General features: G+C 38.1%; 1 protein-coding gene across 4 annotated transcripts in view; it reads left to right on the top strand.

The window, feature by feature from the left end:
• Positions 1-23,334, top strand: part of MID1 (midline 1) — a 174,724-nt gene that overhangs the window by 145,816 nt on the left and 5,574 nt on the right. For all 4 annotated transcript variants that reach the window (XM_064646589.1, XM_064646590.1, XM_064646588.1 and 1 more), the window contains 4 exons: positions 1,587-1,735; positions 5,137-5,264; positions 13,132-13,275; positions 21,695-21,856. In XM_064646589.1, the coding sequence (XP_064502659.1) occupies positions 1,587-1,735; positions 5,137-5,264; positions 13,132-13,275; positions 21,695-21,856 (583 nt within the window). The remainder of the gene's footprint in view (positions 1-1,586; positions 1,736-5,136; positions 5,265-13,131; positions 13,276-21,694; positions 21,857-23,334) is intronic.

Here is a 23,334-nt window from a genome sequence, read left to right as displayed (position 1 = left end):
CTACAAAATCCCACAGATCTTGTAACAGGAAAAAAACAAATATCAACTAGATAAGATAATTTTAGGGCAGATTTCATTCCTACCATTGCAGAAGTGGGTAGGGAGTGAGTGAGATGAGACTCTTCCTTTTACAATTTATCATCCATTATCTTCTTGAAGAAGATATAAAAAAAGAAGCAAGCAAGCAAAAAACATATGTCACAAATCATGACATGCCTGCTTTTGACTGCAAAAAACTCACAAGGTAACATTTATTTCAGTTCACTGTTTACTTTTTAATTAATAAGGAGATGAGCTTCTTAACACTGCAATGAACCTTTCCCGGTTAGACTGGTATAGACCAAATTGTAATCTCTGCAAATGCACAGGCAGAGAAAGCATTATGGCATTAGTTCATCCTAGAAGCTGGTCAGATCATTAGCATTATTAAAATTCATGCATTCCCAGCATTTTCCCTGCTTTGTTGTTTCTATCTTTAGAAGAAATACTAATGTTACATGACATTAATCATTTTATCAGTATCTTTTTTGGAAAGTTTTTCAAAAAAGTTTATTTTCCTACTTATTTCTGTTGTCAGATAGGTATACTAAGACACCCTCATTTATGCTTAGGATGCAAATATATCTGTAATTTAACTTAGAAGCTTCATAGCTTGTGCCGTAATTCCTGAGACTGGGAATGTTGTCTTGATCATAAATTTGAATATTTCTGCCAATCCACTTTGTTGTTAGTTTCCTCATTTTGAATGTAACTGGCTCTTAATGTGCCTTTCTAAACTCCAGAATTACTTAATTTCCTTCCTATTTCTTACTCCTGTTCAAACTATGGTCCTGATGTGATAACAATGGAAAGGACTCCCAGACCTTTCAGGAACTATTCTAGTTCCTGGAAGTTTTGCTAGCCAACATTGTCTTTAAATGGAGGATTGACTGTGCCCTTTCCTAACCTTTCAGCTAATGATTACAGTCACATCTACTGTGTTTATCTCCAGCACATATGTTTGCAGTAATAATAATCATCTCTCCAGCACTACTGTGCTTTTGTCCAGTTAAAAATATCCAACAAGAAAACACCCTGTTTGACTAAAAGCACATAATGAGAAGGTCAGGTGTGTCTTCTTAGTAGAACCGAATAGTCTTTTTCTGTTAAGCTATATTTTAAGATTATTTCTTTTTATGAAATTCACTTAAGTAATAGGAAAAATGTAGTTAATCTATAAGATGTCTTTAACACAGATCTCATAATTTCAGGGAAATGGTTATCTAAATAGCCCTTAGTTATCATGTAAGCAGAAATTACCAGGAAATTACGTTCCTTCTGCTGGAAAATAGGCCAGCTGTGCTTGTTTTGGCTCTCTCCCTTTGTTTTCCATGTGGAAAATATTCAAGCAGAAAGACTGTGCCTGTCCCTTACTGAAAATGTTGCATGGCTAGATGGAATTCCCCACAAAGCTTGTGTGAAAGAAGCTCTTGTCACCGAAGTCATTCGTCTTAACTCCTCCTTTGCCAAGGTTTGCCTCTGAAGTGCAAATACAATCATGATACACACCTTAGAGATGTGACTGCCTTCTTATGTTTTCACTCAAGGTGGTGAGGTTGAGAAAACTGGCTCAGCAGATTGCGAACTGCAAACAGTGCATTGAGCGCTCGACATCCCTCATCTCTCAGGCTGAGCAGTCGCTGAAGGAGAATGATCACGCTCGTTTCCTGCAGACAGCTAAAAATATCACTGAAAGGTAAAGAAGATATTCCTCTTGATAAGGAGAAAAACCTCACTTTAAGGTCGTTGGGTTGTCATAATTTCCGTAGTCTTGTCACACCACAGATGTGGTCAAAGACAGAGCAGTAATTGACACACACTCCTAAAACACTACTTTGTGCTGTACCAGAGTGGGAAGAAACCTTACTGTAATGCTAAATCAAAACACCCCTTTGAGGAGCAGTCAAGAAAAGGTGCAAATTAAGATTTAGAACAGTTAACAGCATGCACAAATGAAAGAGGTAGAATGGTTGCCAAGCAGATGTCTGGTACTAAACACACCAAAAAAAAAAAAAAAAAAGGTTTCTGGAGGCTGAAATTCCTACTTCATGAAAAATTCTGAGATTGAGAAAGAAGTCGGGCAGGAAGTACATTCCTTAGAAGAAACTGGTAATGGTCTTAATGGATACATATTTTTCACCAAATAGCAAGCCACCATGCATCTTTGAAGAGATAGAGATTAAACAGTCTGAATGTCTGAAAGTTACATCAGTTACTGTGTTGGGTCCCTTGGTACAGGGAATTTCTATTGTTTTTAGGGTCCTGGCTTCTTTTCAACATGTCATATATATCAAGGACCCCAAGAAAAGGACTGTGCTATCAGAAATTTTCAGTGCAATGCTGTGAATGCTGAAACATTCCCACTGAATTTCTGAAGTATTTTTTGATGAAAAAAAATGTTCTCTTGGAATTATCAGCTGTCTGGCAATCAATCAATAATATTTAAAAAACAAACCACAAAACAAAACAGGGAGAATATCTCTGAACAATGAAGAAGAAAGCCATCAAAAGTATGTTTATTCATTCAGCTATTTCTTTATTTCTGGGTTTGCATTGTATTTTTACATTCTCCAGTCAATTTTCCCTGAATCCAAAGCATGAAATTCCCTGCTCCTATTATGTATTTTTTTAAGTCTACCACTTACCGTGGTTTGCTGTATCAGTCTTCAGCAAAGCCATCAACACTGGGTTGTTCATGACAGTTTCAGAGAATTGAAAACCTGTTGAAAAAGTCAAGGCCAGGCAAAGCAGTGGAGAATACGTGGTCTTCCAGACTTAGAGCCTAATTCGTATTCTGTCACCAAGCTACATTGTGGCATCCCAGTTGAAGCTAGTAGTAAAACTACCATGAGTACCAAAAGCGAAATGTGGGGGTCTGTCCTTTTTTCAGTATTCAGCAGAAACAGCAGTAGGGCAGAAACCTGTGGAGACACAGAGCTTTTTAAGTGACTACCAGAGAATAGTCAGAGAAGCTCCATTTTGAACTTGTAAAACATGAACAGTTGCATCATAAATCCAGTCACAGGAGAGACACTGGGAGAGCAAAAATGAGACAAACTGACATATGGGCCCAATCAAACTTAATTCTTGGCTATCACAGATTGCTGTCTGTAATGAGATGGCTGTGAACGCCCTGCAAATCAGGGAATCATTTCAGGCACTGAATAAAACTAAGGGTAAAAAAGCACCAAGTGCTTACAGACAAATTGCAAATGGAAAAAGATACTAAATCAGATTAATAAATTATTCCTCACAAGTAATTCTTAGTTCTCATGTGGTGAGCAACATTTTGTCTGCTTTTGAACTGCTCATGTAACAGTTTCACCAGGGCCTTGAGCTCCAGCAGCTAAAGCAGTCTCCTGAAATCATGCTCATTGCATTTCTTCATCCACATATTTCAAAGTAATTGTAGTATAATATTCTCTGTTGTAAGCACAACTGGTAGCTATGCAAGCAAAGTCATTACACACACTCTGATGATTTAGGCTGTGCATTATTTGCAGTGTGCAAAATGTGTTTATCCCAGAAAAACCCTTTACAACCAAGTACAGTGTCAGAGCAGAAAGAATTACAAAATGAAATTCAGTCCTCTGAACCTAATATTGTGACATGGTGTCTGAAATTGTGAATTGTTGAGCTCACCAAAATCTGAGTGTAACACATGTAATCACAGAGCACCCTTTGCATGGCCCCAAATGACAGTCCAAAAAGGCCTGGTGATAGAGTCTACATAATAAATATGTGCTTTGTGGAGGTGTTTGAATAAGCTCTTACAAAAAAATAAAGAAGTATAAAAGCTGAGAGAATTTTTCCCTTTAAATACATGGGGCAAAAGGCACTTCAACTGGGCTCCGTAAGAAAAAAAATCTGTCCTAGGATCTACTTTAAACTAATTTCTACACCACAGTTGCAAGAGAAACCATGTTCAAAACTGTATAACAAGAATTGCTGACTAGGAACCCTCCTCAGCTCAGTTTCTGAAAATTATGCTGAAGACAATGAGATGTACAGATCAGTTTTTGACTCTCTTAACTGTACTTTCCTAAAATACTAAACAAAAAATATATGAAAAAATAGTCCTTAGTAAACATTTGTCCCAGAGCCATTTCAATTCTGTCTACAGAAAAAATACTCTGATTTGGGAAAATTTTAGTTGAAGCAATCAAAATATTTTTATCTGACACGTCATGAATGACAGATAACAGACATGCATTGTGTGCATGGTTGTCTGTTTATCTCCAAACTGAAGCAATTGACCAGTTTCTAATGAGGCTTAGTAATATCTTTGCCTAAATCAACTGAACCTTCTGTAAACATATCCATAATCCAGCTCTCCAGAAATACGCATTTTGAGATACCGAGCTGAAGGATCTGAAAAATCCTTCCTGATGGCAGTTTTCTTGTGAAAGTTCATCTCTTTATATTAGTACAGCAGGACAGAGAAAATGTGGATGTAGCTCCTGAAATGAGGTAGGCAAGGAAACCTTTTGTTTTTGGAGGAAATGCAAGTATGCACCCATGCTTTTCAGGGAAAAGCCTTTCAAAATAAACTGTGCTGACATCTATTTGTTTTATCTCCCCCCTGTGCCTTTTGAAGTTAACAGCAGTGTGCTGTGCTGAACAGCTGAGGAGGTGTGGGGATCTGCACCAAGCCCTTGGGATAGCAGTGCCAAGGAATGCCTGGAGCCAGAAACTGCTTGGAAAAAGAAGGGTTGGGAGAGATGCAGCATCTGTCAGGATTGCTTGAAACACAGATAATTATGGTGCTATTGCTACTTTGGTTCAACGGATCATTAGAAAGAACAATTCAAAATATATTGTTGCCTAACTAATATTTTTTTAAAATCTTCCCTGACACTGCATGTTAGACCAAAGTTCAGTAATAAGTTTTTATTGGAGATTTTGCTCTCAAAAATAAAAGTGTTAGGACAAGCTCCTAACTTAAACCACATAAATAAAATACACATAAAAGTTTTTGTCAAGCTTTTTGAGAAAAAAACAATCACAATGACTGTGATAATCATATTGATCAGGTCAATGTTGACGTGAAAGTTATTGTGTCTTGAGTGCTAAAAGAGTTTTTTCTTTTCATTACAGGGTTTCCATGGCAACTGCATCCTCCCAGGTTCTAATTCCTGAAATTAATCTCAATGATACTTTTGATACTTTCGCACTTGATTTTACCAGGGAGAAGAAGTTGTTGGAATGCCTTGATTATCTTACAGGTACTTTTTTTATCAAGATGCTATACTATATATTCATCATAAAAAAGTAGTGATAGGATTTTCTTCAGTCTTCTCCGTGGTCCCAGCTTTGGCTAACTGCCAGGGCACTCTCACTCCACCTCTTCAGTAAGGGGAGAAAATAAGATGAAAAGCTCATGGGTTGAGATAAGGACAAGGAGTTCTCTCAAGAGTTACTGCTACAGGCAAAACAGACTCAACTTGGGGAAGATAAATGTAATTTATTGCCAATTAATTGTAAAAGTGGGACACTGAGAAATAAAAATATATCTGAGAAAAACTGTCCCCCACTCCGTTCTTCTTCTTGGGCTCAACTTCTCTCCTAGCTCTTCAACCTCCTCCCCACAGAGCAGTGCAACATGATGGGGAGTGGGGGTTAAAGTCAGTTCATCACACATCGCCTCTGTCACTCCTTCTTCCTGATGCTCTTCCACTACTCTGACGTGGGAATCCTCCCATGGAATGCAGTTCTTCATGAACTTCTCCAACATAGGCCCTTCCCACAGGCCGCAGTTCTCCAAGTGCTCCAGCACTGGTCCTTCTGCCGGATGCTGTCCTTCAGGAGTGGACTGTTTCATGTGTGGGCCACAGTTTCTGCGAGAAAACTTGCTCCTGTGTGGTCATCTCTCTCAGGCTGCAGCTTCCTCCAGGGAATATCAACCTGCTCCAGTGTGGATCTTTCACAGCTGCATATCTGCTTCACTTTAGTCTTCCGTGAGCTGTAGGGAAACAGCCAGCATCACCTTAGTTTTCACCACAGGCGGCAGAGGAACCTCTACTTTGGAGCCTGGAGCACTTCTCCCCCTCCTTCTTCCCTGACCTTGGAATCTGCAGGGCTGTTTCTATCACATTTTCTCACTCCTCTCTCTTCCAGGTGTTGCACAGCCTTTTTTACCCTTTCTTAAATATACTATCACAGAGGCACTACCAGCATCAGTGATGGGCTCAGCTTTGAGCAGTGGCAGGTCTATCTTAGGACTGTCTGTGTCTGACATGGAGTCAGCTCCTGGTCTTTTCTGACAGGGATCACCTTGTAGCCTAGCCATGACCAAAACCTTGCTACACAAGCCTAGCACTCTCTCCCTCTTAATCCTGAATGTATTACCCCTAGCACCCCCAGAATGCCCCAGGAAGCATTAGGTGCTACACAACACAACTGGGATGCATTTCCTACCTCTTCTCCTTGCATTCCTCCCCACCAGAGTGATGAAGTGGGAGTGAGAAATGGTTAAAAGCCACTGCAGCAGAACGAAGTGAAAGAACAGCTGGAGCTCAGCGTGGAGCAGCCAGAGGAGGGAGAGCAGGGACCAAACCCCATTTCCCAGAAGGTGGATGCTCCAGGTGTTATCCTCTCCCTTAGGGCTTCCTCCTTGCTGCAGCAGATTGCAGCCTGGCAGAGTTCCCACAAGCAACCAGAAGCAGTTCAAGTAATCAACATCACAGGCTCAGCAATGAAAGATGTTTTCTCGTGTCAGTGACACTGTATTTCCCCCATCACAGAACTGGAGGATCTTGCTATATCTGGGACTAGAGAGCACACAGTGCACACTCTGCCAGTGTGTGGGGTGAGTTCTCCACAGAGCAGAGCCCCACCTCACTTAACTGAGATCTTTGGTCTGAAGAAGCCCACAGGATTAGATCCTTACTGAAAGCCTCAGTAATGTGCACTCTCAGACTGTACAATGACTCATAAAGAGAAACAAATTACTGTAATTTAGGATGTTTTGATTTCAATGCCAGAATTAGAACAATTCATTCCATTTCAATTGAAAACAGAAGAAACGTGGTAGGTTTTCATTTTGCAGTGTTTTTAAGCATCTGCTGTTAACAGCAAGACTTTGCAATGAAGGGCACAAAGCACTTTGACAAAAACACTTGGAAACACTTCCTGGGTCCATTCACTTGTCCCAGTTTGCAGTTGGTACACCCATGTTAGTTCAGGAGAATGTGAGAGGGTGGAGTCTTTTCATGGCCAATCGGTGTATCTTTTCCATGCAGAGTGCTGTCTGCTGGCTTTTCTGCAGAGGGAAGGCTGAGAAAGTTAGGGTTGTTCAGCCTGAAGAAGAGAAGGCTCCAAGGAGACCTCATTGTGGCTTTTCAATACTTAAAACATTTTATTAGGGCCTGTTGCAATAGAACAAGGAGTAATGGTTTTAAAGTAAAGGAGGGTAAGTTTAGATTACATATAAGGAAAAAATCCTTTATAGTGAGGGTGGTGAGACTGGAACAGGTTGCCTAGAGAGGCTGTAAATGCCACATGCCTGGAAACATTCAAGGTCAAGTTGGATGGGACTCTGAGAAACCTGATCTAGATGAAAATGTTCCTGCTCACAGTCTGGAGTTGGACCAGATGACCTTTAAAGGTCCCTCCCAAATCAAACTATTACATGATCCTGTGATTCTATGATTCTATGAATAAGTGAACAGATTAATACTGGGCAGTGCAAGATTAGGGGCATGCACAGGGCAGCAACACCCTTGCCTCATAGAGCTGTGGAGTTCTTGCCATATTTGAAAAAGAGATTTTATCTGGAAGAAGTTTCTGTATCACCATGTGACTGATGAATGCAATCAATATCTAACACATATTCTAGTAAATAAGATACAATAGTAATGGGGTAAGAGTCATTTTAACTTCTTATACAGTGCCAGTGAAATGTTATGGTGTCTGCCTCTCCCCAGATCTGCTGGAATTTTGCTACCATGTTGAGCATTCACCCCAAAATTATAAAAATCCAAGAAAAATGAAAGGAGGGATTAAAACAGACTCATTTGCCCTAACCTAGCAATCTGCCTGTAAAATAATCACTCTCAACATCCTTTATAGTCGAAGAAGTATTTTAAGGCACATATTTCAGGGCAGTTGACTCCATTCTGGAGTTGCCTATTTCTCCCAGTTGTCTCCAAACAGAGATTATATATATTCATTCAAATACAAATATTTATGGTTTAGATCTTTTTACGAGGTTAATTCTGTCTAGTAGTCTGTTCCTGCACCCCTGAGGTCTTTTCCCCTTTGTACATCATGTGTCAATATTATCAGCTTAATTGCTATACACACTACAGAAAACAAAGGAAGGTTGTATCTGTACGAAGGTTGTCTTGCTACAAAGAACTTCTTTGTGATCCATCATGCTGGCTGTGTCATTTACACAGCTCCTTTTCTGCCTTTTTCTTAACTCAGCCATGGTCTTAAGAAATTGCTCACAGTGCAGCCATTTTTTCCTAATAGACCATTTTTATCCTTGCCCTTGATGCCCAGCAAAAACCAGTTTTAGCTAGCTTTGTTTTTGTGCTATTTTTCTTCACATTAATAAATAGCATATGGCTGCAATGGCAAAATGCGAAACACATGTTCAAATTATTTGAGTGTAAAATACAACCTATGCAGACAGTTAAAATACATTTATGTAAATGTATGTATATATGTAATGTGTATATATGTATAGTCCTAAGAGTTGAATGCATTTGATTATTCTCTACTGTTGTTCAGAAACTCTGGAGGAAGATTTATGTTATATTACTCCTTTCAGACTGGTGCATGGAATCTTCATAGATCTTAAACTGAACACTTCGTGACAGAGTGAATTAGGCTTTACTTTTATCATGTTTCACAGTTAAGTAAAATAAAGACCATTTGTAAGTCCTAGTGGTAGATCCATGTTGGGAATCAAGTGAAGAAGCCTACGTTATAACTATCATCTGTACTGCTTCTGAACAAAAGTCTAAATTCCAGCTTCATTATCTCTGCTGCCAGTTGCTTTTGCAACAATTGACCTTGATTTTCTCTGGGAGATTTTCTTCTCTTTTGATTTTTCCCAGTGTACTATTTGTCAGATCTTCTTCATCTTCCATCCCCCCAGTCCCAGTTTTCTATGTGGCACATTGATGTTTGCATCTTTCTTTCTTCCTACACTATTTCTTTTACTGAATATGAATTTAACCAGTTTGTCCTTATTATTTGTGCAGCTGTCTTTCCTAAGCTGCTACTATCCAAATGAAAATCTCTGATATCTTTCTGAAAGTTGCCAACCAGACATTGACATATCAAGCTCAGTATCTTAAAACAGTACTTCTAATCTTCCTTTGACTGTTCTATCCTCTGTGCATATAGCCTTGATATCTTTGGAAAGCTTTCTTATCTTGCTAGTTGTTCAAGCTCTTCATCTGGAAATCATCTTTTTCTAACTGTGTATCTAGCTAGATCCAGGCAATACCTAAGACTTGTAAACTCTCTGCACAATTCCTAAGGAATTTTTTTATCCATTGTGAATCAAAAATTCTTGTTCTGTGTCTTAATACTTTGAAATCAATTGGAGGAACATCTATTCTTTGACCTTGCAATTTGCCCTGCTTCAGAAATCCCATCTGAAACAATGATAAGTTTTCTTTATTCATCACTTTAGCTGTCACTGCACAAAGAAATATGTATTGCCTAGCATATGCCAGCAATTTTTTCACACAGAAACAACTTCATTCTGGAAACTCGTCCAGGAAACAACAGGAAACAACCTGTTTTACTGCTTAACTCTTTCAGTATTGAAAGATCAAAAACCAACTCCAGCTAGCTCAGTCTCGTGGTTTGGGTGTAATCTCCTCTCATTCTGTTGGTTTTGAGCAGTTCTGGTCTACCCAAAAACTATGTCTTTATGACTGTGTGACTGAGCCCTTGATATCAACTCAAACATGGCAAGATAATAATACATAAAATGTGTATCCACATCTGATGAAACTGTGCCTTTCAAATTCCTGCATGCGGGTGCAGTCCAGTGTCATGATACGTGATGGAGTCAGTAATGAATATCTGAGAGAGGTTCAGAGCAGCTTCCTCAACTTCCTCATGTTCATACCAGCAATAGGGATATTTCTAGCACCATTTAGTCAAAGAGATGGCTTAGATCTTCCTTTCTTTAATCAATATCAAAATCAGTAAGGAATCCTTACGAAGTCAACCACCCCATGACAGCAAGGAGATGGAGACTGAGCAAACAAAAGGAAATTGAGGTGTTTTTTATCAATCTCTGTGTTCTTGGGCTGAGAGAATTTATATGTAGTCTCATTAGTCACCAAGGGCTGCTGTGTTCATGCTGGGATTCAATAACGAGAGGTGGCAGTTTCAGGTGTATGGACCACGTGAGCGCATTCATTGCAAAAGCCATGCAGATGACATGGAAAGGAAGGTGAGTTAGACTAACCTGGTTGAGAGGGAGTAGTTATGCTCACAAAGGTCCATTACTTCTGAGAGCAAATAAGAAACTGCATTTCTACTGTTAGTGGCTTTCAGGCATTTCAGATGTGATTACTGACTTTTTAAGTGTGTCTGCTCAGTTTTGAGTAGAAAAGAAGTAAAACAGCCTTCAGCAATGATTTTTATCTCTTGTGAGAATGTTGATTCACAAATTCAGGTGGATAAAAGTCTGAGTGTTGGAAGCAGTTACCACTCCCAGATATTTGCTCTGATCCTCTATGGAGAACTGAAGGGTGTATTATGTCTTCCACTGCTGTGCTGAAAGCATGCTGGGCTTCCTGAACAGTGGTGGATCACATCTGAGTCACAAAGGGGAACTTGACAGTGCAGCCTGGAGCTTTCCCTGTGGCACCTGAGCTCTGTAGCAGTCCCAGTGAATTCAATAACCAAATCTCACGCTGTCAAATGTAATAATGAAGCTAACTGGATGAGATCAACCTCTTTAATTGCATTACAATCTTACACTCTCTAAAGGAGTATGTGCTGTGGAATAATGAATTTGGCAGTTAGATTTCTGCATTATACATTTTGTTGTAACAAAGTATTTGAATGTAGACTTGCCTGCCTTTCTGCAGGAGAAGCAGATGTATTTGTTTCATGCTGAGTGGTTTATGAAATGAATGTTGCTGAAGACCTGAATTTCATGCAGTATAGTCTCAGGTGGGTGGAGGTTAATCACAAGAGCCAGGGAATATATGTCCTGCTTAGGTCAAATCTCTTTTCAATCATTCATATTACATGAAGGCCTGTAAATTTCCAGCTATAAAGGCTGGGTGTGGATATGAAGAGCGAAATTAGGCTGCCATTTGCAAAGGACTTGAAGATACCTAGGTGCTATTGAAATACAGTTTACAGTTCATTAAACCTTCAGTAATTTTTGCTTTCCATAAATTAATATTTATTTTCTGTGATGAGGTAATAATAAGTACATTTCCCAAGTAAAATATTTTGCTGTGTTAGGTGAAGGAGATGACTGAAGAAGACTTTAGTTGAATACCAGCACAACAAAAAATGGATTCACTTGTATATTTTTAGTAAAGACTTATTCCATTTTTTTTTTTTTTTTTTTGCTTTGAAATACGGGAAAATATTAATACAAAGCCTCAGCTAGGAAGAAAAAAAATAAAAAAACTCCAGTGATTTTTCAACTGGATACATTTTTGAAACATTGTTGATAGTACCACTAACCTCTCCAGAAAACTATGGAGAGTTTTCCTACTGCTTTTGTTTATATTCTCCTCCTGGGTAACTGTTCTTATTTTAGTTTATTTATCTTTCTTTTCATTAATACCCACCTGTCCCAAGGGTTCCTCTGCCCATTTAAAAAGAAAGACATTGGTAAACTTCCATGATACATTATTTAGAGCATCACAAATCATGACCATATCATGAAAGACATTTGAGTGTTTCCTTATGCCTCTTAGTTGAAAAAGGCTGCTTGGAAATGTGTCTGTACTTTAATCCTTGGGAACATACATCAGTAAACCAGAGACATGAACTGCAAAAATTCTTAATGGAAAGTAAAAGAAATGTTTTATAAAAATAAGATATTATAAAAGTAAAGGTGGAATTCCTTCAGAGAGACTTTTTTAGAGACCATTATTTGTTACTAATAGAGGTTAAAGACCTGACAGAAAAAAACAAAAACAAAAACCAAACAAAACCGAAAAGAAAAACAAAACAAACAAAAAAACAAAACAAAACCACAAACAAACAAACAAACAAAAAAACACACAACCGAACTCAAAACCAAACAGTCAGAGTTGACTTCCTTTTCCTTTAATACAGGCATATTTTGGTTGTTTCAGTTTGAGTGCCCCCCTTCTTCTCTCTGTGACAGTTGGGAGAAACACTATTGAGCACAAGAATTTATTTTTTTTTTCATAATGTGTCTTGTAGAGAAGATGGTTAGTAATGAAACTCCCACTGAGATAAGAATGAGGAAGATTCATCAGTCTTTGAAAGAGAGACTCACTTCTTTCTTATTTAGGTGTTTGGCTTTGTAAAGACTGCAAACAAGGAAAATTTAGATCTAAGGAGTTTGCTTCAAGTTTCACGTATTTAAATAGCTCTTTAAAGAGAGAGTAGAAAATTGAGCATGAGTAATGAGTGTTTGGAGCTTCCCTAAAATTGTGTTTTTTAAATACCACTTAAGCAAATCTCTGGTAAGATAGGTTAGCCAAACACTGCTTTCAAGTCAGCTCAGAAGAGTGTTGACTCTCCCTCTTGATACGCATCAATGAAACTTTGGTAGTTTTGGTACAATGGTCAGAGCAATCCTAGAAAAAGTAACATATCAATTGTACCCATTTAATCACAGTTTAATGTGACCAACAACACATCACTTGTTCTAGGGCATCTGAAACTAAAGCTACTTTAATACAAATAATTTTCAAAATCTGGAGTTCTTGATAGCAAGAACTCTTTTCCAACAGTTTGTTTATAATCAAAGTCACCACTGAAATTAACAAACCATTGCTGAAAAGTCTGTTAGATGGTATCGCTGCAAATTCATGCCTCACTTGCATCCCCTAAGTCTCAGGTGAGAGGGGAAATACTTTACTGATTGTGTCAGTAAGCCTCCTCTGTTGTATCTCACAGCTCCCAACCCACCCACCATTCGAGAAGAGCTCTGTACAGCTTCATATGACACCATTACTGTCCACTGGACATCGGATGATGAGTTCAGCGTGGTCTCTTACGAGCTGCAGTACACCATCTTCACTGGACAAGCTAATGTTGTTAGTAAGTATAAATCTTCTCTTTTGTAGTTCTGTTTCCTTACGGTTTCTCTGTAAACCAAGTGCCATTAAATATAAATGTACTCCTATATCAAGAACAAAAAGGAAATAAATGTTTTCTAGAAAGACTTAAAGCCACAATTTTAAATCCAAACCAATAATGTTTTTAAAAAGTTTTAAAATTCAGAATTAATTCACTTAAAATTTCTTGTGTCTTTTCTGGAAGTGCCATATATTGGGAGCTTTCAAAGACTAAACCCAGCTCATATTCCCAAAGGCATAAGTATTGTCTATGATAGCAGGACTTGTCTCTTGCATCCTAAGTCCCTTGTTGCAGATGTAGCAGGTTCAAAGACCTCAGATCCATTGTCTGCACTAATCAGGCATTTGGGAGCCTGTGTAGAACTGGTCAATAGGTAGCACTGCAGCCCCCTTGTCATTTAGATAAACTTGACGACTTGACCCTTGTCAGAAATACAGATTAAGGCCTTCCTCTGATTTTTATAGTCTTCATGACTACAAAGCATAGGTCTCAATTAGTGTGCTAAAGGCTAGACCAGAACACATCAATGCTTACATCAATGGAACAACAATTAATATTATAACTTTTTTGACTTATAATGACATTAACAAACATTTTCTACTTTGTAGTATAGCACATTTTTTTATCAAATACACTCTATATTTTGAAACTGTGATTTTCTTTAATGACAAAATTTACTGACTATTCCTTGGATTTTTATTTGTTAAATAATTATTCCTCTAAGAAAAAAGTACTGTCTAATATTTGGTCAGGAAGTTGACACTTCTGGTTCAGAGTTCTGCGATCACTGGGATCATTGACTATGAATTTGGAGAAGTCATTCAGCTTCTTCCTTTTCCCTTATAATGGGAATACCGCTAGCTGACACATACTTGCTTTAAGAAACAAGGATTATGAAATTAATCAAATCAATCTAAAGGTGGAGTTTGTTTAGTCAGTGTGTATGTAGACTAGGAACTCACTGCCACAGAGGGTTGTTGTGTTTTTGAGTTCAAGAGGTGCCTGGACAGATCATGCAAGAAAAGTCCACTGAGCACAATGAAGTGCAGAGACTTCCTCCTGGCTCAGGAAGTCCCAGAGCTGTAAGCTCTTGAGACCCGGGAGACCATGGTGAAAAATGGTTACTGTGTGCTTTCTTTGTTCCTTAACATCCTCCTATGCCCTCATCTTTGTCCACATCAAATGCCCTGGCCCCACACTGAGCTAGGTAGGGTTAGTTCTGAGCCAGTGCAGAAGTGTTTTTCTTCTTGGAAAATTTGTTGAAATACTTTGGTGAAAGTCCATGCTGTGGACATGCTTACATGCTTTATGTCAGTGGAAAAATGGTATGGTCTATGCCAGTTTTCAGTACTGAGCCAAACTCTCGCACTGACTCCTCTGCTCATTTTCTCCATCGCTAACAAGGAGTTTGTTTTCCAAGCCATATGAAAAGATATCTGAGAATTCATGTGCTGGCATTTTAATAACCTTTTTTAAGTACCATACTGTGAACGTATTATAGTATTCAGGATTGACTGAAAAATAAACTAGATTATTGAAAATCCGATGAATGTTTTGACAAAATCTCCATTTAGTATTTCCCTTGACAGCCTGATTTTGAACAACACACAGTAAAATTTAAGATTGCTGGAAAGACCAAGTAAACTTCAACACATGCTCCTACATCTGAGCAAGCTGGATAAGGGAAAAGTCTAGTAGTAATTTTGAACAAATTGAAGCAAGGTATATAAGGAAGGAAAATCTTCACTGATTAATCACTACTAAGCAGAGACAACTTAATGATACAACAGTACTTCCCTTGTTTTCTAGCCCATTTTTGTCTATGGATTTATGCTAGACAAGTCAATTATTGGCACTGTATGTGAATGACAGCAGCAAAAGATGTGCCATTTCCATACTTTTGTGATGTAGGGTTTTACTCTTTGCTTACTAGGGAATAAATAACAAGATATTTCATATTTAGGCTGTATTTTAGGTTTCCCATGTGGAGATGAAAGCTTTGATCTGTAAAACATGTATCAATTCGTCTGCTTTCAGAGATGCAATATAATTTTCAAGCATAACATGAAGTGCTTAGTGTGAAGTCTGAACTTTCACTTTAACACGTTGTAAAAATGGTGTAATTAAAAATTTGAAGAGAAAACAAATTAACACTGTAAGAAACTTTGCTTACAAAATGCTCTGTAGACCTTAAATGAAGGTAGAACAAGGTTAAAGAACTGGCACTTTTTTTTTTCTTTTTCTCTTTTTCAATGCAGATATCTCTTAGCAAATATCCTGGTTGTTACATTCAATTTAATTGAGAGCTATAATGTTAACCAAAATTAAACACATGCATATAGAAGTATATGTGGAAGGCCTTTCTAAATGTCATAAACCTTTTTTTTAAATCTCGTTATTTAATATAGGCTTGAACACCTCCAATGATGATGTTCCCACCAAGTCTAACTGCTATAGATCTGCCCAGGTTTCTAACATGTGAGACTCTCCCAGTTCATTCCAACTTACTCTGGTACTGGAGATTTACCCACTAACATCATAGAATGATAATGGAATCACTTAGGCTGGAAAAGACTTGTAAGATCATTGAGTCCAACCATTAACTTAACACTGTCAAGTGCACCACTAAACCATGTCCCTAAGTACCACATTGGCATGTCTTTTAAACACCTCCAGGGATGGTGACTCAACCACTTCCCCGGGCCTTTACATGAAGAAATTTTTCCTAATATCTATTCTAAACCTCCCTGGGGCAACTTGAGGCCATTTCTTCTCGTCCTGTCAATCCTATCCTGATTTTACTCAGAACACTGCCTGGATGTTTATTGACTTGGTTGCATTCTATTCTTTGTCCTGAAGAAGGATCTAATCTCCCAGCACTTATTATAAATGGCTTTCCAAGATTGTTCTTAGAATATTGGAGTGTACCTTATTAGCTCCATTGAACACAGAGAGCTGCTGCCACTGCAGCCTTCATGTTTTGATGAACTGAAGCTAGGTGATTTTTTTTAATCCTGTTTTAATGAAATAGACTTTGGGTTAGCACAAATTTCTTCCTATGTATGGCATTTGCATGCTTTTGCATGTAACTATATTTTTATTTCTCTGTCGTATCCCAAAAAGTTTCCATTAGTATTGCATGTTGCCTCTAGCAGATAATGTAAACAGGTTCATAGACTGCCTTCAGTTCTGTGTTTTTGTGGCTATGAATTAGTCACCAGGGAGTAGCTAGAGTACTGCATTAAACCAACAAGCTTTTTCCCCCGAGACAGTAGGAATCACTTTGCATACATATCCACCTACCGTGCTAATGGAGGCTGTTATTTTAGAATCTGTTTCTTAAACCACATAGCCAGCCTGACTGCACTTTCCAGTCCTCAGTATATTTCCCCCACCAGAGGCATATATCATTCAGAGATTGCTAAGAATTCAGTAACAAAAACAAGCAATGCTATGTTTTTCTAGTATATTTTCTATCCAACATAATCAACTATATTCTTTTTTATTAACTGAAAAATTGGAAAGTTAACATTTGATGGAAAAGGTCCAAATAGAGTATTTCATTTGAATCCTATTTCATACAGGAAAGATTATTTCCAAATGTGGCCAAACTGCTTGGCTATTCAGTGCTTGGCAGCTCTGTTCTGTGCATAAGAGCAGTATGGAACTTTAGATTAAACAGGCTTTAACTAAAGCAGTTGTTCTCAGAGTTATACCATTTGGACATTTGCATTTCTGAGATGCAGCTAAATCACCTGCAATCTGAATATGGTAAAGGCTTTTAAAATTACTTTGTCACTAGCTAGCTAACATGCATTATGACTTCATTATCCCGTTTCAATAAATTTTCAAGTATTCATTGAGTATGCCTTTTTTAACATATTTGCTATAATGTTCTTCAGGAGGGTTCAAATTTAAACACCCATTTTTTTCTAGCTCTGATACAAGTTGTCCACGAAAAATGTGTCTCTTTTTTTTAACAAAAAGCAGTAAATAATTCTCTCTTGGTGGTAAAGGGAATCAGGGTTAATTAGTTATATAGTCTAATTACAAAACTTAAGGATACAGTGTAGTATTGTCAGAACCTTTTCACTGTTACATAACTCCTTTTGCTATGAGACAGGATAAGAATTTTTGAAGGATCCAAGACAATTAGGAGCCCAAGCTTTCATGAAAAACACTGAATTTATGATTCACCTATCAATTTTTTAATATTCTAACTTTTGTCTCTTTCTGGAAGTTCTGTTTTATTAAAAATATATTCCTTACAATCTTCAGATTTATACAGAAGATTTTAATATTTTTTAATCACACAAAAGCAAATTTGGGATAAAACCAGGAAAACTGCTTCTTGAAAATAATTTTTATTCAAAGTATTTTAAAATAATTAAAATGCTCAAGCGATTAAATAGCCTTCCCATGACTTTGGTGCTCCTCTTCCAGTTTTCAAGAAGATATCTTTTATTAAAATCTACCAGTGTAAATTTTAGGAGGATTTACACCCTGTGATTTTTCCCATCTGTTTTTTAAATTACATCAACAGCCAACACCAGGGAAATATCTTTACAGATTATTATCTCCAGACTCTGAGAAACTTGTTTTAAAAACTCATATATCCTGTACGGACATCACTGTGCTCACTGCACCATTCCAGGATGCAATTTAAATTCTCTACATTTTTGTTAGGCTACAGTTTTAAAATACATTGTTTTACCATCTGTGTAGCCCTGTAAAAAGCCCTGGGTTTTTGAAACAAGAAACCTGATTGTAGCCTGGATTAGGATTGGGTACAATAGGAGACCCTTAGCTCCTGCTGCTGCTCCAGTGAAGAGATGTGTCCTTTTCCACTTCACCTGCTGCCACCAGCAGGGAGCTGAGAGGGCAAACACTGATCCGGAATGCCAGTGTGACCAGGCTGCTTGCTCATTTCCCTGAGCTCTCTTAATCATATTCTTTTGTATTCAGAGAAGAAAGGCTGTCCTGACAGGGCATATCTGGAGACAGATTCTTTTGATGCAGTGACAAATTATTCTTTCATACTTAAAAGCTTAAATTGGCTGCCACTGGTAACTATTCTCCATTTTGAAGGAGTTTGGACTTGTAGTTTGGCATCATCAAAACTTCATTCCTAAGATTTTTGATTCAAAGTACAGTTTCAAGCCTGTTATCAAGTATCTCACAGTCAGGAAGCACAAGGACATATCATGAGCCCCTTGATGCATAGGCGAGAGCTGAGCTTGTTGAGACAGCAAGGTTTGTCAAGCAAAGTAACCAAGTCAGTCACTGCACATCCAACATTCATTGTACACCAGTAGTCTGGAATGCCTAAGACTGGAAAAATGAAGAAAAGAAACCCAGAGTATCTTCTGTCATCAAAGAGAATAGAACATTCCCCTGGAACATAAGTTAAAGGGAGGGTTCCTAACTCTCTCTATTGACTGTGCAGAGAGCCTAGGTACATAAGGTCCTTAGTGATTATTGGGTACATATAAATCCACATACACAGGAGGAGAGCATAAACTTAAGAGGAGATTCATAGCAATGCAACAGTACCTTTACAGTCCTTCATATACTTATTTAGGTCAAAATTTTATACTTCGTTAAGGAGCAATCAGTCTCTGGGGGGTATCATAAAAAGTGTAATGCAAGCCTGAAAAATGTGCCCATTAGAGAGTTGTAATGACTAACACAAATCTAGTTTAGACACGAGTTAGCAAAAATCTAGGCATTTCTGTGTCTGTATAAGGGTTAGTTTATATATGGCTTATGTATATCATAGAACTTTGCTTTCAAAGTGTGGTTGTGGGTGAAGAAGACATTTCTAGAATTACTGTCTGTATCCATCCCACTTACTGTCATATGTTATTTGTTAACCCATCAGAGGCATCTTAGTTGGTCATCCTGCACTTCATCTAAAATCCAGTGCTTCATTTTGTTTTATTTGAATTTAATACTTTCTTGTAATAGTACCTATGAGTCCAGTAAGGAACAGTCTCAATGCAAAATCATTGTGGTAGTTTAGCTACGGAACAAGTGGGCCTGTACTCTAATACCCATGGCAAACTGGGGAAAGATGAGGTTTCCTCTGAGCAGTCAGTGAAATATGTCAGGAAGCTGGTTTTTTTGCTTCCTTTCTTCCGCTTAAGAAACCCATTCACACACAGCCTAAGAAAATAGATAAGATTCAGAGTTTATGGCTTAGTGAAAGAAGACATGGACTGGTGTTGCTACAAGCGGTTTACTACCAGGCCCATGGGGTTACCATGAGGATAACACTGGGTTCTTTTTCTTCATGAGGAAGGCAGATGATTGCTCTATATGACCTAGTTTTTCAATAGTCTTGAGAAAAGCAGTGCTGCAAGGTTGCTTTTCTGTGCTGCTTCTATTCACGTATAACAAACAGTTGGAATCTCTTGTAGCTGATATTTAGGGGGGCTAAGTGTAGTCAGATGTTACTACATGTCACTTGGATGCTCACTGGTTGGTGCATAAGGAATATACTAGAATTCTTTTTTTTTCCACCCACTTTACACTAAGAAACTGCAACAAAGAAATGTTGTCATTCTGGTAAATCATGGTCCAAAGGCCACAACCCATATGTGAGTTCAGCCAGGGGCTTAGGCTTCCAGACTTCAAATCGGGGTGATGAAGGAGAGTGACTCATGTCACATGATTTTAGACAGCTGAAGTTAGGGATCTCACCTATGATAGTCACCCAGGCTTCTTCTGTGGACAAGAAAAGAGAGGTACTTGTGGCTGGTAGGATGTTCACATGTGGAGAAGTGAAAGAAACTTGTTACTGAATTCTGCCTCAGCTCAGAATCCAGAAAAATAGGTTAGGCATCATAGCTCGTCATTAGATGGCATGATAATATGAATCCAACTTGAAACTGTGCTGCAGTTACCCATTTGCACAGCAGGATGAATATCTGCCTGCCTCTTGAGGATGCTTTGTAATGTAAGGGAATTTTGACACACAAGCTTCATTATTCTTAGATTGATATTTGGAATTTGAATTCTGTTTCTAATGGTATTTTGTTATGAAGAACACATCCCAAATTAGGAAGGAATCTTGCAGTATGCTTATGAATTGTCTATGAGTCTGTAAAAACCTGTATCACAGGTCTGTTTCTTTCAAGTTTTGTATCTATTAGCCTTTTAAATTTTATTTTACATAAAGGTTTTGTATTGTCTGATATGCAGAGCTGAAATTACTACTGAGTTCTCTTTACTACTTACTGGTTTGCTGGTAAAACATTAATCAAAAGGTGAAACTGTCTTTAAATAACAACAACAGCTTTCATAACATATTCTATGCGCAGTAAAGGCAGAGACCAAGAAGGCTGTCAGGTTCCTAATCCAGTCAAGCATTTCTCTATTAAGTTTTCCAGACTTGCGTATGTACACAGATGCGTACACTTCCATCTGGATCTATCTTTTTCTAGCTGTGTAACCATGTAAAAGGTTGTGAATATATATACTCTTCATGAATGTTAAATTTTTTATTTATGTAAAGACTGGGGATCCATTAGACCAGGAGCTGTTCCAAATGTAGAATAAGTAATATGGGTGATTGACTGCCAATGCAGTTATACCACAGTAGGAAAAAACGTATGTCAATTAATAAGTTAATTTTAATGGAGTATTTTCCTGGTTTATGATATTGCTACTCCCTTATTTTACTTAATTCCTATATATTATACTTCTATGGTTGTCATCAAATGTACCCAAGAACTTTTATAAATGTAAAATTTGCCAGATCTTTCCCAGCTGGCATCTCAGCACGAGGACATAAATCAAAAAGTTGTGTCCAATAAATTTACTGTCTGAGATTACTTTCTAGCAAAGTCTGACATATAAGAACCAAAGCTTTCTCTGAAGACCATTCTCTACCCTGTTTGGCTTCCCATGATTTGCTTCAGGTTCTGAAGAATGCATACCTGGCGACTGTCAGCAAAGGTGCCTCCCCAGCCTTCCTGGCTTTATTGCTTATGTTAGTTTTCTGAGGCTTAAACTGAGTTCATTAATCCAAGCAGTAGATTGATGGGATCGTCATAATCCTCTAGCTCTTAAGCAATAAAGAATTCCTTGTGCTGGGATATGAAAAATCTCGGACTGCTAGTATCTCCACTGAGACATTTCTTAAATGCCCATTTTTTATGGTTGACTTCACATAGCAGGAACTTAAAAGGTACCATGGCTGAGGGTTGATGAAATGAGTTAGTGGCATTAAGTAGTGGCTCACTAAATGTAATAACACTTTAAAAGGTATAGAAGCAAAATTCATATTGGTCGTTGGGTTCCTGGGAATGCTCTAAATGTCCCTCTGTTACAAAGTGTTTAGTGTGTTATGACTGATGTGCTCTGTTTGAAATTGCAGGTTTATGCAACTCAGCCGACAGCTGGATGATTGTTCCTAATATCAAACAAAACCACTACACGGTGCACGGGTTACAGAGTGGCACTAAGTACATCTTCATTGTTAAGGCCATTAATCAGGCAGGGAGCAGGAGCAGCGAGCCTGGCAAACTCAAGACAAACAGTGAGTAATGTGAGATCCAGCATGCATGCATTCTTTCTGGCCTTCCTTTTTAGGTTTGCTCTTCAGAAGATACAAGAGCACAGAGCAGTTTAACTTGTTTGAAGTGCTTCCCACAATGAAAGCCACTTCTTTAACTCAATTCGAGAATGCCAGAGTCCTCGGTAGTGCAGAAAATCCTTTTTTTGGGGGGGGGGAGATGCATCTGTTGTTTGGTCACTGGAAATACCACATAGGAACAGAGCCGTCACATGTCAAATGGTTGAAAATACTCTTTTGTGAATTTGTTTTAATATCCTCTCTATTCTTTTACCTCTACAAAGCAAAAGCTTTTCTTATGTTTGCAAGAAAACCTTTTATTTTGGTGTAGTGTTCAGAAGATAATTTCTAGTCTAATTTTATCCACCAAAATTATATCTTTTTAGGACATTGGAAAACTTCTTAGCTTTATCCACCTCAGTTTTTTATGGAGTTCAGCAAGGTGGTAGAGTAGTCAGAGATCCCACTTAAAAAAAAACAATGGTTATACAAATTAATAGTAGATGTAGAATAACAATTTTAAGACTCGTTTTCAGCTGTTTTCTTCTAGTGTCTCAGCCAGCATCTCAGTCATGTAGTCATCGTGGGCAGCTCTGAGGGCTGGAAAGAAAACACTGGGATTTATGCATCCTCTGAAACCTGCTTATTGTAGGGGGGTGCTTGAAGAGAGGCAATACTGAATGTTACAAGAACAATACTAAAGAGGATGGCATGTACAGCTTTCTGATTTCTCCCTTTCTGCTATTAACCTGTGCAATGTGACTAGACACAATTCAATACAGAGAGACATCCTTCAGATACTGCTTCAGCACACAAAGGCTACTAACCAGTCAGAGAGGCAGGCCATACATATGTTACTGCTACCAGGTGGTAAGAAATAGCCCCCAGATACTTTCCAATGGGTTTATTTTATATTTAGTCATAATACATAATAAAATGCACATTGCAAAAGTAGATAACTCTGAACAATTTACATCTTACTTGAAGTATGTGTGCCAATGCCTCACACAGACTTCATGAGAGTGCTCGTTTTCATTTTCTGTGCATGTCATCAAATCTTCCAATTACATGTCTTTCCCCTTGAAATAAAAGAGACTAAGAAGGGGAAAGTGCTTTGCTGGATTACTTGTGGAGTCATACTTTTCTGGTTGTCTCCTGGTGGAGGTAAATGATCTTTCTGCCATCTGACACAATAAGCAAGCCTGTCAGAATTGTGGTGGGCTTTATATATCTAGAGGGTTCAGTTTACCAAATAGCTTCCAGTTATTGTCTACAAATCTTGTACTACAGCCCAAGATACTTGCCAAAAGCAACAGCCTCAGTAATGTTATTACACCATATTATTTGGACCAAGTTACAGTTCACTTCCTTCTTTTAATGCACAGTATCCAATACCACATGGGCATCCTTCCAAAGCAATCCTGAATTGTTGACTGTGCTTG

This window comes from Pseudopipra pipra, chromosome 2 (genome assembly GCF_036250125.1).
Source record: "Pseudopipra pipra isolate bDixPip1 chromosome 2, bDixPip1.hap1, whole genome shotgun sequence".
Taxonomy (NCBI): Eukaryota; Metazoa; Chordata; class Aves; order Passeriformes; family Pipridae; genus Pseudopipra; species Pseudopipra pipra.
Note: the sequence above shows the minus strand (reverse complement) of the source record. Positions and strands in the feature narration are given on the sequence as shown.